This window comes from Kryptolebias marmoratus, linkage group LG12 (assembly GCF_001649575.2).
Source record: "Kryptolebias marmoratus isolate JLee-2015 linkage group LG12, ASM164957v2, whole genome shotgun sequence".
Classification (NCBI taxonomy): domain Eukaryota; kingdom Metazoa; phylum Chordata; class Actinopteri; order Cyprinodontiformes; family Rivulidae; genus Kryptolebias; species Kryptolebias marmoratus.
Genome location: NC_051441.1, coordinates 13,460,220 through 13,476,921, shown reverse-complemented (window position 1 = coordinate 13,476,921; position 16,702 = coordinate 13,460,220). Strand labels below are relative to the sequence as shown.

Sequence of the window (16,702 nt, the reverse complement as noted above, 5' to 3'; positions counted from 1 at the left end):
CATGCCCCACCTTCTGCCTCATCATCCTCACTTCCCTTGTCTTTGACGTCCACATTTCTCCCTCACGCTTCCCACTGAGTGCATCTGCTCTCCTATCTAATCTTTGCCTAAAATCGCAGCAATAATCCTGCACCCATCTGTCCTGAGAGAAAAAGAGAGAGGAATACATTGTGCTCTTTGTGTAAAACATCGAACACCCATTTAATGTGTCATAACGTCGCAGCACCTGCGGCGTAAATGATAGACTGTGCCGAAACAACCATAAATAGCTTAAATCTTTATTTTAGACAAGGTTATCTCACATGTACATTTTTATACATACATTTTTTTCTCACGTTTTTGCATCTTTTTACACGGATTCCCATCAGGTGACCTCACGTTTCATCAAGAGGGTCAAGGACAACACCGGAACAGCCGTAAAGGTTCAACAGAAAGGAAACTTGATTAAAAGATACACTGATACAACACTTGGAAATGAAGTTGTTTGCACTGCACCCCTTTTTTTAAATTATTAGACGGAGCGTACCAACATATGTCATATATACTTACTAATCCAACCCACAATGGATTCACTCTTACAACAAATATTAAATATTGTGTCACCATTCCTCCTGCACTGATGCACTTGGCTATGTGTACATGAAATGAACCTTCTGTGTATTGTTTTGAGTAAAATTAAAAAAGAAAAGAGAGCGAAAGAGAGAGAGAGGGCACTCATTAAAACATGCTCATCGCACAATATTTCAGCACCAAAAGTCAGCACAACTGCACATTTGCTTTCACACATGCGCACAAACGGTCAGACATGACCCAACATCACAAACATGGCTGACATTTACAGTGAAACGGCAGCGAACGAAACGAAAGACGGCGAAGGAGAAGACAAAGAGGCAGCCGTAGAGACACGTTCAGAGAAAGGCTCACACTTCGAGGTCTGGGAATATTAAAACTATAGTTTTGTTCTTGTTAAGAAGCGCAGCAGTGAAACCACTCTCACACTCTGCGTGTCGTTCTGGGCCAAGTGTTTGACGGTGGCAGCCACGCCACCTGGAAACTAGTAAGTTTCAGACAAGTACGTCGTGGTTCACAAACCAGGCTGGCCTAGTTAAGGTCTGACCCGGGTTAGATACTGTTAGACACCACAGGCAGCTTTCAAAACCAGACACACCTTTGCATACACACACAAAGGAGAGCATGTTTCAACAAGATTAACGGCTTTACGCACACAGACTGAAACGTCACAGACAATTTTTTTCTCTTAATTTGAGCATAGTAAGTGAGGCCTCTGTATCTGATAGAGTCCGACTACAGAAACAAATCAATGCAGACTGTTTCTGTCTTCATCATCGACAAGAAAAAGAGGTCCGAATCTGAACATTTTTATCTGCACAGTTTTGACAAATACAACTTTTGCGGGCACAGTTTTTATTATCCATACAATCTGAAGACGATGGGAGCATCACATTTTGGATGCTGTTTTAGGCCTTTGTCACCATAGAAACAGTTTTTCCAAAACTATTCTCTTATTTGCCATTTTCTAAAAATATCTTCATAAACGCGACACTGTTTTTAGAAATGTCTTCAACCAAATGAAAACACCAGAAGTGGCCCAAAACGCTGCAGTAACTCTGCCAGGCCTGTATGTGGCGCTGTAACGCTGCCACAAAAATACACCAACAACCAGAAACAATGTGTGGAGCATACACATAAACACAAGAAGAAGAATCAAAGATGGATACAGAAAAAAACAGTAAAAAATGGCTTCTTTGTTGTTTTGGTTTCTAGGGCACAAAGTAATATCGGGCTGCCATGTTATTGTTACAGAAAGCCTTCATATCCCCTGTCCAGAAAGAGAGTTTTTAAAATATCTGTTTTTTCTTTTCATCAAGAACTCAGCAGCAAAAAAACCAAAACATCCAGACTACAGGGCCCTAATCTCCAAACTGTTACTCTGAAAAGTGTTTTCCCAGCAAAAAGGGAACAAAATAATAAAATATAGGTTTTAATACAAGACGATACCAGTTACTAAGGATACGACTTTTATCGATACAATCTGAAAGCAGTGAGCGCCTCACGTATATGGTATTTAGTGATTTAATCTCCAAACTGTTAGTCAGAGAGGTGCTTTTCCAGCAGGACAAGGAAAAAAAATAAAAACAACTAATGTGGAAACAGCTCTCCTGACCAATCACAAAGCAGCCTGGATAAGGAAGGAAGGAAGTCTGGTTGAGGAGTTCAGATGTTGCACGTTAATACTGCATGTTTTCCTCTCCACTTTGACACCTGCATGCCCACCGACACACACACACACACACACAACTCGAACAAATCAGATGCACACGCTTCACACGTGCAGCAGTAAATGTCCCGCTCTCCTACAATCCTTTCCCAAAACACAATCTTCTTCTGCTTCATCCTGTTTGTTTAAAGATGAATCTTCTCGGTCTTTTATGTCAGCTTCTTCTTCTTCTCCGTCTCGCCTTCGTACATGTAAGAGTTGTATCCGGTCGGCTGCACGTACTCCTCCGACTTGTCCCAGTCTGTCACCCAGCCTGCCCCCCCGCCGCCCGCGCCTCCTCCGTTCGAGCCCACCACCGGCTGGCTCATGGCGCCGTACTGCCCCCCTCCTCGGTACAGCTCCTCGGTCTCGTTGGCCAGCTCGTCCTCGTTGATGATGCCGCACTTCTCCTCGCTCGTGTCCTCTATGTCGGCCCACCACTGCTTCTCCCCCGATGCAAAGATCCCTGAGCGAGAGAAGAAACAAAGTCAGCGTTCAGGTGGGATCCTCTAAACCAGGGGTCTCCAACTCTGGTCCTCGAGGGCCACTATCCTGCATGTTTTACTTGTTTCTCTGCTCCAACACACCTGATTTGAATCAATGGTTGATTAACAGGCTTCTGCAGAACATGAAGAGGTAATTTAACCACTGAATCAGGTGTGTTGGAGCAGAGAAACAAGTAACACATGCAGGATAGTGGCCCTCGAGGACCAGGATTGCCCACCCCTGCTCTAAACGTTCACCGAGCAGTGAGGGGTCTCACCATAGAAGAGAACTCCTCCGTAATGAACCAGGGAAGCTATGAGGAACACGTACTGCCACTCCTCGCGTGTCTGAAATGATTTAAAGGGAGGTGATTAGTTCAGTCCTCGCTGTCACACGCGGCTGAGTGGATACAGGTAAATGAGTCACCTTGTGTTTGGTCATGGCGCCCACGATGAGAGGACACACCATTCCCGACAGCGTCCCCACGCCGTTTGAAATCCCCATCAGGATGCTGGCGTATCGAGGCGCAATGTCCAAGTGATTGACGTTAAACCCTGAGTGACGCAAAAAACAAACAAGATCAACTTTTCTTTTCTCTTTTAACAGCTTTACAAAACATCACAAGACAGATAACCTGCTTTAAAGACGATCAGTGTCTAATAACAGGTTTGCTTAGTTGCCAAAACTGAACAGAATAATACATAATATATAACTTCAACAAAACTTATACAAAGACTAAGCTGCACAAACAAAACCTTTGAATTTTCTGATCTGTCCTGTGGGTTTGAAATAAATTTAAAATTTACAACCAGTATCTCCAAAAACGTTTCATGGGACAAAGACAGGCTTTAGTTGTTCTTGTTTTTATTTAGATTTGTGTCACAGTGGAATCAGATTTTTTATTAAGACAGAAGAAGATGACACCAGCTTGTGAAAAAGGAAAATAATAACTCTTATATATGTGTGTTGGCCAGACGATAAAGTCGAGGCATCAAAACAAAAGTCCACAACCAGAATGGAGTCACGGCGCCTCATCTCTTACTCCAGGTGCTCAGACGTCAAATGGACTTAAAGATAAAAAGACTTCATCTCTAATAAATTAATGGTTGCTGGGACATAAACCCAAAACAGCTCCCATATTGATCGAGGAGGCAAACAACTTTTAAGTAACAACAACCCGATCACTTCAATAAAGGTGAAAATAAAACAAAGTTCTTCTGTTCAGGCTCTGAAGTTTATTGTCCTCTGGGTGACAGAAGGTCAACATCAATAAATCAGACCTAACCAGCTCCTTGAGTCAAAGTTAGTGTTTGTAATGTCACTTACCTGAGATGGCAAATCCACTGAATCCCACAGCAAGCACCAGGAAGGTGATGGCGATAATTTTTGTGTGAGAATATCCCACCACCAGCAGTAAGGTGGCCTCCATCCCAAACCCTGAAGCATGGAAACAAAACAAGAGATTAAAAAAATCAAACTTTACGTCAACACACAGAGGCTGCTGATTAGGCAGTGATGCATTATAAATACGAAAGAAATGGCAGATTTGTTTTCTTTTTGTTACATGCTGGTATAACCTTTAAGTTGTGCTAAAATATTAATACGATTGTAATCCTTGCAGCTGCGGCACTTTAAGCCCTCCTACTAGGTGGTGCCGAGGGAAAAAAGACAGGAATAATGTTGGTAAATAAGAATAATATTTAAATGTTGAAACTACTTTTAATTTAGGTTCTGAAAAATAATCCATGTCTGTTGAGGTTTTATTTATTTTCTGCTCTGTGGCTTCAGTTTCCTCTTTGTTCCCTCATTTTCATCCGTCCTCTCATGCGGGACAGCCTCACCTCCGCAGTTCATCATCTTCCTGACGTTGGTCGTGGTCATCAGGTTGCGGGTTCTCAGGTAGTCGGCCAGCTGGCCTCCAATGGGCACGACGATTGTCATCACCAGATGGGGCAGAGCTGACACGATGCCCACCTGAAAGTAAAAAAACAACAGCTGAGATATTTAAGAGTGATGCAACACACACAAGCCAGGAGCACCTAAACGCTGGTGGACAGTTTGGTTTTATTTTAGTTATTTGCCTTTTTTACTGATAATAATACAGGATGAATATTATTTACATGTAAATTTGAGTTTTTATTACAGCTGAATGAGATAAATTCCCTCTTCTCTCCGACCCTTTCCAGAATAGACTACAACAAACAACAATTATCTTAGACAGCCTTAAAAACTTCAATAAAACCCTTTTTGCTTTAATTTAATTTTATTATACTGCATCATAAATCCAGAACAGCAGACGATGGTGGAAATGTGTCACTGCTAAAAAATCTGTAAAAACATTTTATTTTACAAGAAACATACAGACAGAAAATGTAATTTTGGATTAATCGTGAAATTAAATAAAGAATATAGTTATAATTATAGATGTACGTCCAGTGATTACTTAAAATCTGCCCAGTATTTTTTTGCTAACACTGAAATAGACTCTTTAAATGTTCTGTTAAAGCTCAAATCATCTGTTGGAATAACTCTCAGCTACTACCACACCTACTTCTAGCTCAGTATCTGTAAAATTGACCAAGTTAGAGACACTTTTTTAGTTGTGGGGGGCATCTTAAATTGGGTTGCCTCCATACGTTAATCAGTCGAAGATGGACCTCCAACATTTTTACTCAAAAAGTCAGTTTTTAAAAGGATTGAGCGTGTTTGCATGTGTCAGAACAAAATGAGCTGAAATCCGGTGCGTTCTTGAACTCACCTTGCTGATCTCAAAGCCAAAGACTTCTTCAAAGTAGGCAGGCTGGCTGATGAGCAGCAGGTAGAAGGTCCAGCTCCTGCAGAAGTTGGCTACAATGATGGCGTAGACCGGCATGGAGGTGAAGAAGTGGCGCCACGGGGTTTTAAATTTCTGCCAACGAACAAAAAAAAGAAATTCAGTGACTCTTAAGAATAGCTAAGAACTAAAGAGTCTGTTGAAAAAACGTTTGTGTGCATTTTACAATATCATACCTTCACGGTAATCAGTTTTTTATCCTAATATAAAGTGGCCTACATACATGGAGGGGATTGAGGAACGCTGCAGATTCTCCGATTGCATCTTCAATGTACTTCCTCTCCTCTGGCGTGATCGTTGGATGAGCTGCGGGGCTCTCGTACGACACCAGAATCCAGAACATATACCAGAATATTCCGAAGCTGCCTGGGAGAGGGAGAGCGACGATGACGAGGAAGGCGAGGCAAGAAGAGGCAGAAGGGGAGGAAGAAATAAAAAAGGAGAAAGGAAGAAAGGCTAAAAGAGCAGGTTCTCAAATTTCCTCAATGAATGTCACAGAAACCAAACAGTGGACTTTACGGCAAACTTCAACAAATATATGCTAGGACAGACGTAAAGACGTATAAACATTTTATGAGGAGGATAATAGTACTGACCATAGACATAAAATACAGAAGGCCACCCAGTGTATTGCACCAGTATCCCAGCTAAAGGCATGGCCACCACTGCCCCTGCATATGATCCTGGGAAAACACAAAACACAAAGATAAGCAACAAACAATGAACTGTTTTCAGCCTAATTTTAGCAGAAACATTTGCTCCTTTAAGGCCTTATAATTATTTAAAACTCTACTTAATAAATTATTAGCAGACTTGAAAGTTTTCGCCTAAATTTCAGAGAAAATGTCCAGAATCTCCCAGCCTCATTGGAGATCTCCAGATGTTTCCAGAGTGAGTGTGGATTTAAGCAAGATGCTTAAACCTTACCGCAGAAGGCCGTCGTGGCTAATCGACTTCTCTCAAGAGGAGGAGCCCACTTGGCCCAGATCCCGTGGCAGGCTGGGTACGAAACACCCTGACGGAAAACAACAAAGCACTCAGGAAGACGCTCAAACACGCGGAGAACCCCGGTACGCAGACGTACGCATCCTTACCTCAACAAGGCCCTGGCATATCCTCACAAGTATGACGCAGCTGTAGTGGCAGCGAGCTGCGGATGGAATCAGCATGTTGAGCGTGGACGTGGCCACGATGGCAAAACCAAACACTCTTAAACACACAGAAGACAAACAAGCCGCTTAAGATTTACTGGTCAGCAGCAACAATAGCGTTACAAGAATGGCAACAGGACAAATGTCGTGCATCATATTGGGTTTGACTTGTTTTACTGATGTTTTTATTCTCTTTGATGCCACATCTGCATGTCTAATGAAACTAGCATCACTTGAAGGAATGCCTATCGCCCGCTGCCTTTCATACCAAAGTTTTAAACCAAGTGTGTGATTTCTTAACACTCAGAGAATGTGACGAGGATGACCCTCAGCTACTACCTACCACGCCAATTTGTAGCTGAATATCTGTCAAACTGACTGAGTTGTAGCCTGTTTTGTGGTTGCTAAGGCCGATCAGCTGTTTGTGTGTGAACATTAACCTATTGGCGGCAAACTTTTGACATATAAAGCCACCAGGGATCTGTGTGACGATGTATCCCCAGAAGAAGGAGCCGTGGATCATCCCCACCGTCTCTGGGTCCCAGGTGAACTGTGCAGCCTGGAGGGAAGAACACCAGAGTTTTACAGTTTTATACTTCATCAAACACGCCAAGAACAGTCTGAAGCTGTTGAGATCCTAATGTGACAAACACAGACACCAGGAGCTTCATTTAGCTCTGCTCACCACAAGCACTTCCTTATTGCCTTTGTAGACGGTGTGGTCGTTGACCATGCTGACGATGGCAACGCCCAGGTTGCATCGGATCCCAAAGGAGATGCAGAATCCCAGACCAGACAGGATGGCGATGATGTAGCGCCGGGGCAGGCCGAAGCAGGTGCAGTCCACCACCGGCAGCTCCTTCTCCTCCACCAGCTCAGGTCGACCCTCTGCTGACAGCTCGATGGTCTCTCCATTCGCCTGCCGCTTCTCTATCAGCCTGAGAGCAGATGGTGACAGCGGAGGACCGTGAGCCAAGAACAGAGCTTTGGAGAAAAGACAGTCGATCCGAATATCTCCGGCAGCCAGGAATGATGTTCACTGTGGATCATTTTAAACCTTAATAAAAAAATAGTTCTGGGGTTTTAAACGACACAACATGGCAGCTTTTCACTGACAACACCGACACTGATCATCACCTAAATGCTGAGAGAACGTTAAAACTGATAAAACATCTTCCAAGAGGAGTAGCTACATAAACTAGAGGTAATGGGTGCATTTTACTAATACAGCTTTTCTTTTTCTGCATAATTATCTCCTGCTGCCAAAGGGACAATAATGTTTTTGCGTGTGTCTATGTGTACAGCTGTTGGAGTCAACCCAAGATGGCAGCCATAGGTCATCCACATTAGTCAACAAAAAATGCCTGTAACTCAGTCAGTTTTACAGATATTGAGAAAAGGTTTGGCTACAACTCGGTCATTTCTCAACATAAAATGATCTCAGGCTAAAACTCTGGCCTAAAAGGTGGTGGATGATATGCATTCTTCAAGGAATTTGTGTTTTTTTCCCCAAAGAAGGAAAAAGAAAATCAGCTAAAGTGTTGATTTTTTCTCTCAAAATATTTCAAAAGGTGCTTTTATTTTTGCACGCTATTGTTCAAAACGTAAAATAATAATTTAATCCTATGTTTCGTCCATGTGTCACTTTTTTCCACAGGAGTCACACAGAGAAGTCCTGACGGCGACCATCTGTGTATTGGCAGACCTCGGCGCATCAGATTCAGCCCCTCATCAGACACGGGGCCACGCGTTCCACCGGGTCTCTGTTTCAACGTCAGCGCAGGGTTTTTCATCATGTTTCAGTTCACAGCAACAAACGCTCATGTGTCAGACATCCACTTTTCAATCTGCTAATCCCGTTAGTCAGTGAGCTGGAGAATCGTCCACGCTAACACACACACACACCACAAGGATTTGACTCAGGTGAGGAGGATGGTTGTGTTTTGTTTAAAAAGTTAGCTGAGCTTCAATGTGTTTCCAGGTGAGACTTCTTTTCCTTTTTTTTTCCAGCAAGCAACACGATTCAGATTCTGGTGAATTATTTAGTGTTTTTGAGTTTGATAAATAATTCAGTCCAGCTTTTGCACCATATTCTGCCACTTTCTATCTATCTATTAGCCCATTCTTCTGCTTCTTTACGCAGTATGTTTCATCCATGATGTGTTTATATTTCCATGTTGTGCCGATGGTTTCCACTCCCTTCCCCCCTTCGAAAACCGTAGAATCTGTAATCTCTTTTCCCATCCCTGCAATCGGTGACTACACTGAAAATGAAAGAAATAAAGATTTTTTGCATATATGTCAGTGCAATGATAAATTATACTTGAACCTATGATTTGAAAATAACCGAATGGACAATAGAAAAGAAACAATTTGCAAAGCAGTGATCTTGAATCTGTAAAAGATTAGCGAAGCTGCAGCTTCTCTCTCTCTCTCTCTTTAATCTGTCACAGCGTTCAGATTAGGATTACAAAAATGATTTACTTCCGGAAATGAATATGGAGGGACAGACTCACGTAGGACACAATTTAGGTTCCTTCTCCCTTTGTCACAACTCACTTTTTTGCCGTTTTGAAGGCTAAAAAAAACGAAACAAACAACATTTCTGTTTCTATGTCTTGGTTAAACGGTGCAGACTTTGCTCGGCTGATTTAAAGTGGAAACTAATATTTTGTTTCTGATCACAGCAGCTACATTACTGCAGGCACTTGGACAGAAGGTGCTCGTTAGAGACACTTTGTCTTGTGCTTCACAGTGCATTAAAACACAAACTAATAAAATAAAAAGCCTAGCATCCTCTAAACGAATGTATATCGCTCTTTAATGCCAGAGTTTTAGATTACCTCGGAAAAAAAAAACCAAAGTTGTAGTTTGTAGTTTGATCAAACCTGTAAAATAACATAACGCTCAGCGTATCTGTTGTAGTTGACTATCAGTTACTACCGCACCATTTTTTTGCTTAATTTATGTAAAATTGACTAAGTTACAGATATTTTTGTGTCTACTATTGTTAATTAGCTGTGGTGGCCATCTTGATTTGTTAATCAAAAGTTAATCAGCTGTAGATCTACATCCAGTGATTACTTTCTGATACATCCAGTGATTACTTTCTGATAGTTTCATTAAAATCTGTTCGCTGATTTTTGGGATGTTTTGCAGACAAACAAGGTGGACTCCAGCAGAATCTAACCTGCAACGTTTGGGCCCTGAGAATGCTGTCCTACCATTGCTCCACAGCAGCCATTTTTGTGTTTTTAAAGCTCAGTTGACTATGGCAGACATCTTAAATTCCATTGACTCCAATAGTTAATCAGTTATAGATATATAACCAATGATTTCTTTCTGCAAGTTTCTTTATAATCCATCCAGTGGTTCATGAGATATTTTGGTAACAGACACACAAACATGGGTTTAAACTTTATCATTCGCCTTTGCTTTTCTCTGAAGAAGCTGACCAATAAAATCTACAGTCACGCTGTTAAAGTCGTGTACATATTCTCCGACGAGCCAGTTGGCTGCTGCCCTCCGTCTGCTGAACAAATGTGCTGACTCGCCTCCTGAGTGGCGCTCAGGTTGTTACTGCAGGAGGATCCTCATTAAACATCAAGACAGATTGCAGCTTGACTTCCACACATATGCTGCTAACTAACAAGGGGAGCCCACAGCAGAAAGCATTGTTAATTACAGGCAGATTTCACTGAAGGGCGTTCTTGCTCTGCTAAGGTGTCCTAACATGGCACAAGCAGATCCAGGTCTCCCTCTTCAGAGTAAAAGATGCTGTTGCCAGCCAGCATGAGTTGTTTTTGTAACTGTGCTGGAGGGTTTCTGAGCAGGTAGGGGCACGAGACACAGCGAGAAATGACTCCTTCATGGTCGTTTCTGCTCACGGGGAACTCCATCAGCTCAGCTTCCGCTCAGCTTCTCCTGCTTGGGTAGCGTAGCGAGGACCTGACTGGTCTCAGCTGGCAACAATTAATGAGCATGAGAGCATGAGAAGGCAGAAGCTCGCGCCGCAACCCCGGGCTCTCTGAAACATCATAATTACAGCAGGAACGGGCTCAGTGTGAAGTCACAACACAGACTGAACTGATGCCAGAATTATTGTTTGCTCTTATTAAGGACGCTAATCAATAAGCTCTGAAGCACCTGATTCCTATTCGGCTCTTATTCTTCAGTCACAGTTTTCCATTCACATCTCTTCCCAAAGATTAAAAAAAAAAAAACCTTACAAAATTACATCAAAATATGCAACTGGATAAGGAGTAACGTGCTATAACTTTTTTGTAACAGAATAAGATGTGTCGCAGGCAGTATTAAACAGGTCACAACAAGTTGGGCTTTACATGCCAGAACTGACATTTTGATACCTTAAATGGTTTTTACAAAACCACAGAGCCTGATAACATCACTTAAACTTTCCAAAAATATTTGCAAACAATCTCTTCTTATTCCCACAGTCTTCATATACAGTTTATACATGAAGTGTGTTTCATCTGAAGGACTTATTGTTTTCTCTCACATCCTCTCATTGCAGAGAGTTCACGTATCCAAACTCCCATTGACTTCCATTGGATCTGAGTGGTTGAGTGTGGTTACCATGGTGACCTTAATAGCGGCACTGGCAGCAGCTTTGAAATTTGTTTTGATCTTTGATTCTCTTTATACTTCTTAAACAGCTTATAGATCAAAATGTAGACATTTTGTCAGATAGATTATTACAAAAGTAATTCTCAAGTTACAGTTGTGCTTAATTTAAGCTGATGTATGTTGGATCTTTGGACAGTAGCTGCATTGGCATACTTCAAATTTGATAATTTTCCCCTCAGTCACAATAAAATAAAAACTCCTAAAAGTCTTTCTTACATTTGCTGTTTAGTTGTGAGCTGTCACGTGCCGGTTGGTGACCCGCGCCCTCTGTTTGTGTATTAAATTCACCAGTTCACAGAAAATCCTGCATAATCCTCTCATATGAGGACAGAGATGGAGCGAGAGCCAGCGAGAGAGTGAAAATATTATATAACATCCTGGTCTTTATTTGTTCACTTTTGTGAACAAATGATCAGTTTTTTTTTTGTTTTTTACTCCTCTCAGCTCTGAGATAAATCATTTGAAGAAAAGGAGGAATCTGTTTAAAAAAATAGATTTTAAAATGGGAAAGTGTGTTTTTAGTAATTTTGACATCTATTGTGAGCTCTCTCGCTCTCCCTGAAGTGAACAGATTGGGTCTCGGTGGGACTGTGTCACCCAGGGAGACACCCTCCTCCCCATCCTGTCACACCACTTTTATTCACTCTCTCCTGCAGACACACACACAAATCAAATACCCACACATTTGACCTTCATTATATTACAAAACAATCAGTGTAAAAACTGAATGTATATACGCACAAACGCTATTTTCTCCGTCCTCCTAACAGTTTCATTCTTTGCAACGTACAAACTAGCACCTCTTAAAATATTTCTTCTCTTGCTGCTGCTTTTGCCAAACTCAAGCAACTGAAATTCCACCGAAGCTGCACACATAACACCACTGCTGCCAAAAACCCGGCGTGCTGCGTGGATGCAGCTGACGCCTCAAACTGTTCATCTTTTTGGTCGATGCAGCCATTCTTTTTCAGAAAACACTTCCACACGCACCCGGATCTGCTGACAAATGATCCAGCAAATATTGGGACATGTTGTAAAAGTGGAATGTGTGAGTATCTGAAAACCAGTTTGAATCCGAGCTGCAAAAAAGGGACTTAAATCAGTAAAATGCAACAGCTCCAAATATGTTATAAGGCTCAAACTTTTTACAGTAAACCGAGCAATCAAAATAATTACCGCAGACTACCTGATTATTGCTTTAAATGTTTTATTAAGATAATTTTAACTCTAAAAACTAAGAAATAGAAACAGAGAAATGTACTCTGCTGCAGGTCAAGTGGATTAAATATGGATTACCTGTTATTTTCTGTATTACCTGCTGTGTAGTGAAAAGGTACGGAGGACTGAAGGTGCCAGATTTAATGATACAACAAGTACAAGATGAATTAGGAAAAGAAGAGTTTCAGAGAATTATTCCTCTTTAAATTTCCCATAAATTGACATTTGTCTTTTACTTTTAAATATTTTGGTTAAGTATATATATATATTTGTAATCAGAGACCAGGCTAACCAGCAATACAAGTCAATAACAAGGGATTTCTCTATGTTCTATGCATTCAAACCCTGTAGCAACATATTTCCTAATAAAACTGTTCAGTAATGTGTATATTGATTCATTTGATGAGATCCAAACTGACAGAAGTGAAAATAAAAAGCTTATCGCTGCGATTATCACCACTCTTTGTCTTTGGCAGCCATATTGAATTATGAGATAAAGTCTAGTGATGAATCACTGACTTTCCAAGGCTGATTTCTTACTTTGGGCAGCTACCAGTTGATTTTTCCAACGTGGAATTTAGAAATTCCTTCTTCCAAGTAGAAACCGGAACAAACCACAACTCCAACCACAAAATCCAATATGGCTGCCTTTCACATCAAGAGCTATGAGAGCTGCAATAAGAAGCTTTTAATGTTCACGTCTGTCAGTTTGGATCTCATTAAATCAGATGCATAACCTCTGTTAGGAAACATGTTTCTACGGTGTTTGAATGCATAAAATGTAAAAATAATCTATTGCTTGTTTAACTGAAGTAGTTATCCCGGTTACTCAACAATTAGCAGATTCTACTGCTTTGCTCAGCTGCAACTGGAACACAGTAAAATTGGGTGGGATGTCTTTCCCAGGTCCTAATTCCAATTTCTGAAGTAAATGAAATGATCCTTTTTCTACGACGACATAGCTATCCTGTTACAGCAAACTGGACAGCAAGGCTTCGCACCAGCAGGAACAAACTCTGTGTGCAAATGCAGACAAAGGAATGTCTGCATTTGCACACAGAAGAATTCACAGCTAAGAAGCAAACAAGCAAATAAATGTGCAAAAAGGAAAACAAACAGGGAAGAAAATGCAAAGGGGAAATATCACAAAATAGATATATGCATGGCAGCAAATAGTTCTGTAAAAAAAAAGAACATGGGCAAATGAAAATAAAGAAACAGCATTAGAAATTTCAGGTAACTATATAAAGATAGAAAAGTTAAAAGAAAAACAAAAAAAAACAAAACTAAATACATCTCATAAGCAGAGAAAGAGACAATGCATCACTAGATTAAAAATTACGATTGGAACATGAAGAGTGAATTAAATAAAAAGGAACAATGACACAAAATATTACAGCTACAAATTAAACTACAGTAATACGTCACTGGAGCAACAGTTGTCTGAAACTATTCTCTTTAAAAAAATTTCTTGATTTGTACAATAATTTAGTGAACCTTCTATTAATCTATGTATTTATTTGGAATTTATTTAAATCGTCCATAAAACAAAAGCTCCCAGTGCAGATGAGCAATGTTGTAGAAGCTAATTTATTTGAAAGTCTATTTATTACGTAAAATATGAGGCATTTTTCTGAAAATGAAAAGCAGACGCTGCCTGTACCTTTCACACAGAACCAAACCCGATGAGGAGCAGGAGTTCTGAATGTTTAGCGTTGAGACTCGACCGAACAATTACTGCATTTGTTATCGTTTTAAAGCATTAATGTAAAAACTTGGTGCGTGGAATACAGTTGACCTTAGACGGGCGAAGTTTATGCTTACCTAGTGGAGTTTAATATAGAAACAGGAGATGCATTCTGATGGAGAAAATGTTTAAATAATAGATGAACTCCTGGCTGCTTTCATCAGGGGGGATCACGTTTTTTTTTTTTTTGTCTGTGCAGTGATGAGATTGCACTCATCTACAGATTGCCCCGAGTTTTAAAAGTCAAAATGCGTTACACCTTTTTAAATCTACGCTTTTAAGAATCACATCACCCATTTTTACTTGGGTTTGAACATAAAGTTCTCATTTCTTTGAGTAACTCCTGCTTACAATCAACACTCTGGTGACCTAAAGCCAGAGGTCACTGGATTAGCAGGAAAACGCTCACGCCGACCAATCAGAACATCCCTCACAGCATCACCAGCTGTGTGCATCTGGAAGAGTAGGGGACAGCAAAAATAATATGAATTTTTTCTTAATGTGGGGAAAACCACAACTGGCTGAAAGTTGCCCGATCCGGCTTTTCAGCGGATGCAGGGAGGAGGAGACGGCGGCTGGAGGAAGTGACATGGGGCTGGGATGGAGCGAGTGGGAGGGGAGAGTTTAGGGATTTGCATGGCTCGACAGCTGGACTGAAAAAAAAAAAACCAACCCAGGCTATTTCAGGACAGGATTTATACGTTTGGTTGCTACCTCAAATCCTGAGAGAACGGAAGCTTAAAGCAATGGTTATTGCGTGAGGTCTTATCAGTGTCTTTAATCTGGCCTTTTTTTTTACTGAAATATTGTCAGCAAACCAATTCCTGATGCAACTTTTGAATATATAGGAAATTTATCAAACATTTTATTACGTTTATGACTAAAATATTGCAAAATACCTATATTGAGCTTTCTCTGTTAAACTTTCACTATAAGACAAATGATTAAAGACCACTCCCTTTTAAAGAGCCACTTTGTAATTCTTAAACAGATTAATAATATCATATATTACATTTAATTTATAGTGCCTTATACACCAAATTTTTATACTTTTATTTATCAGTTTCTTCTTTGGCAACAGGAATATTATTTTTCTACTAAAACGTGAAAAATAAGTAAAGGAAAACGACAATATGCCGAAGAAGCTCCTTGTTCACTGCCACATTAAATATCAAACTATGTGATCAGGTCGATCAGCTCTCTGAAATAATACTTTCAACCTTATAAAGATTAAAAATCCAATCTCCACTGTAATCAATAATGTCACCAAGACTCAAGGCTCTTTACTCAGAAACAGGGGCAGCGATTGTTGAGACTGCCATGAATTTTTATCTACATGTTTATATTCAGTTTAAATAAAGTCTAACTCATTACTCACTAATCGGCTGAACCTATAATATATTATATTGATAAACTCTGTGCACCTAAAGACAGATATTTTAACTCAAACATTCAAATAGATAGATAGATAGATAGATAGATAGATAGATAGATAGATAGATAGATAGATAGATAGATAGATAGATAGATAGATAGCAGTTCTCATGACAGGAAGGCGGAGCTATTATGTAATCAGATAAATAAGCAAATACTAAAAAAAAGTCTATTTTTTATTTCCAGACCAATTTTCACTTCTTTTCTGCAATGCATGAACCATAGTTCGACTTTTTTTTTGCTATCCACACGATATTTGCCCTCATCTTTAACTGAAATACGCAAAAGACGAACTTTTTCTTCCATTTAAAGTGGATGGAGGAGGATAGAAACTCGGAACACGACGCATAAAGCTGAGTCCTGCCGGCACAAATCGGAGGCAGAGCCGGGAATTATGTAGAAATAAATCCCTACCTGTTAATTTTCCCCAAAGTTTTGCCCGCGACAGCCTTGAACCTGTCTGGTCGGATCTCCATCCTTGCAGCTCCCTGACCCGACCGGTGTGCTGATGTCGCCCGCGCGCCCTCCCGTCCTGCCTGAGCGCGCGCTCCTCTCTCTCTCTCTTTTACATCCCTCCCCCCACACACACATGCGCGCGCACACGCACACACGTTTTAGAGAGACCTCCAGATAGGCCCAGACACCTTTATCTTTTATTGCAGGTTCATGCAGCTTTTGGTCTCTTTTTTTTTTTAATTATTAGAAAGAAATGCTTTTGGTCTCTGTGATGGCGTAAATACTGTGGATTCACAGGATTTAAAATACTAAAATTCAAATCTTATAGTTGGGTTACACTGATCACTCATAACATTACACTGACATCTACAAAAACAAATCCCCACAAGCTGTTTAACTTTAGGTTCACACAGTTTTGCAGAATATTGAGACTAAGGTTTGCTATTAAGACA

At 40.5% G+C, this 16,702-nt stretch overlaps 2 protein-coding genes across 2 annotated transcripts in view; both read right to left on the bottom strand.

Moving 5' to 3' along the window:
• Window positions 1-16,702, bottom strand: part of mapk8ip3 (mitogen-activated protein kinase 8 interacting protein 3) — a gene marked incomplete in the record, with an annotated part of 1,049,817 nt that overhangs the window by 142,126 nt on the left and 890,989 nt on the right.
• On the bottom strand, window positions 258-16,318 carry slc17a7a (solute carrier family 17 member 7a). Its single transcript, XM_017428066.3, has 13 exons — window positions 16,209-16,318; window positions 7,434-7,686; window positions 7,189-7,307; window positions 6,692-6,806; window positions 6,525-6,612; window positions 6,194-6,280; window positions 5,821-5,963; window positions 5,523-5,672; window positions 4,606-4,738; window positions 4,091-4,201; window positions 3,191-3,318; window positions 3,042-3,111; window positions 258-2,744 (listed from the first exon to the last, which is right to left on the bottom strand). Exons 1-13 carry the CDS (start codon window positions 16,268-16,270, stop codon window positions 2,449-2,451), a joined length of 1,755 nt encoding a protein of 584 aa, XP_017283555.1. The 5' UTR covers window positions 16,271-16,318; the 3' UTR covers window positions 258-2,448.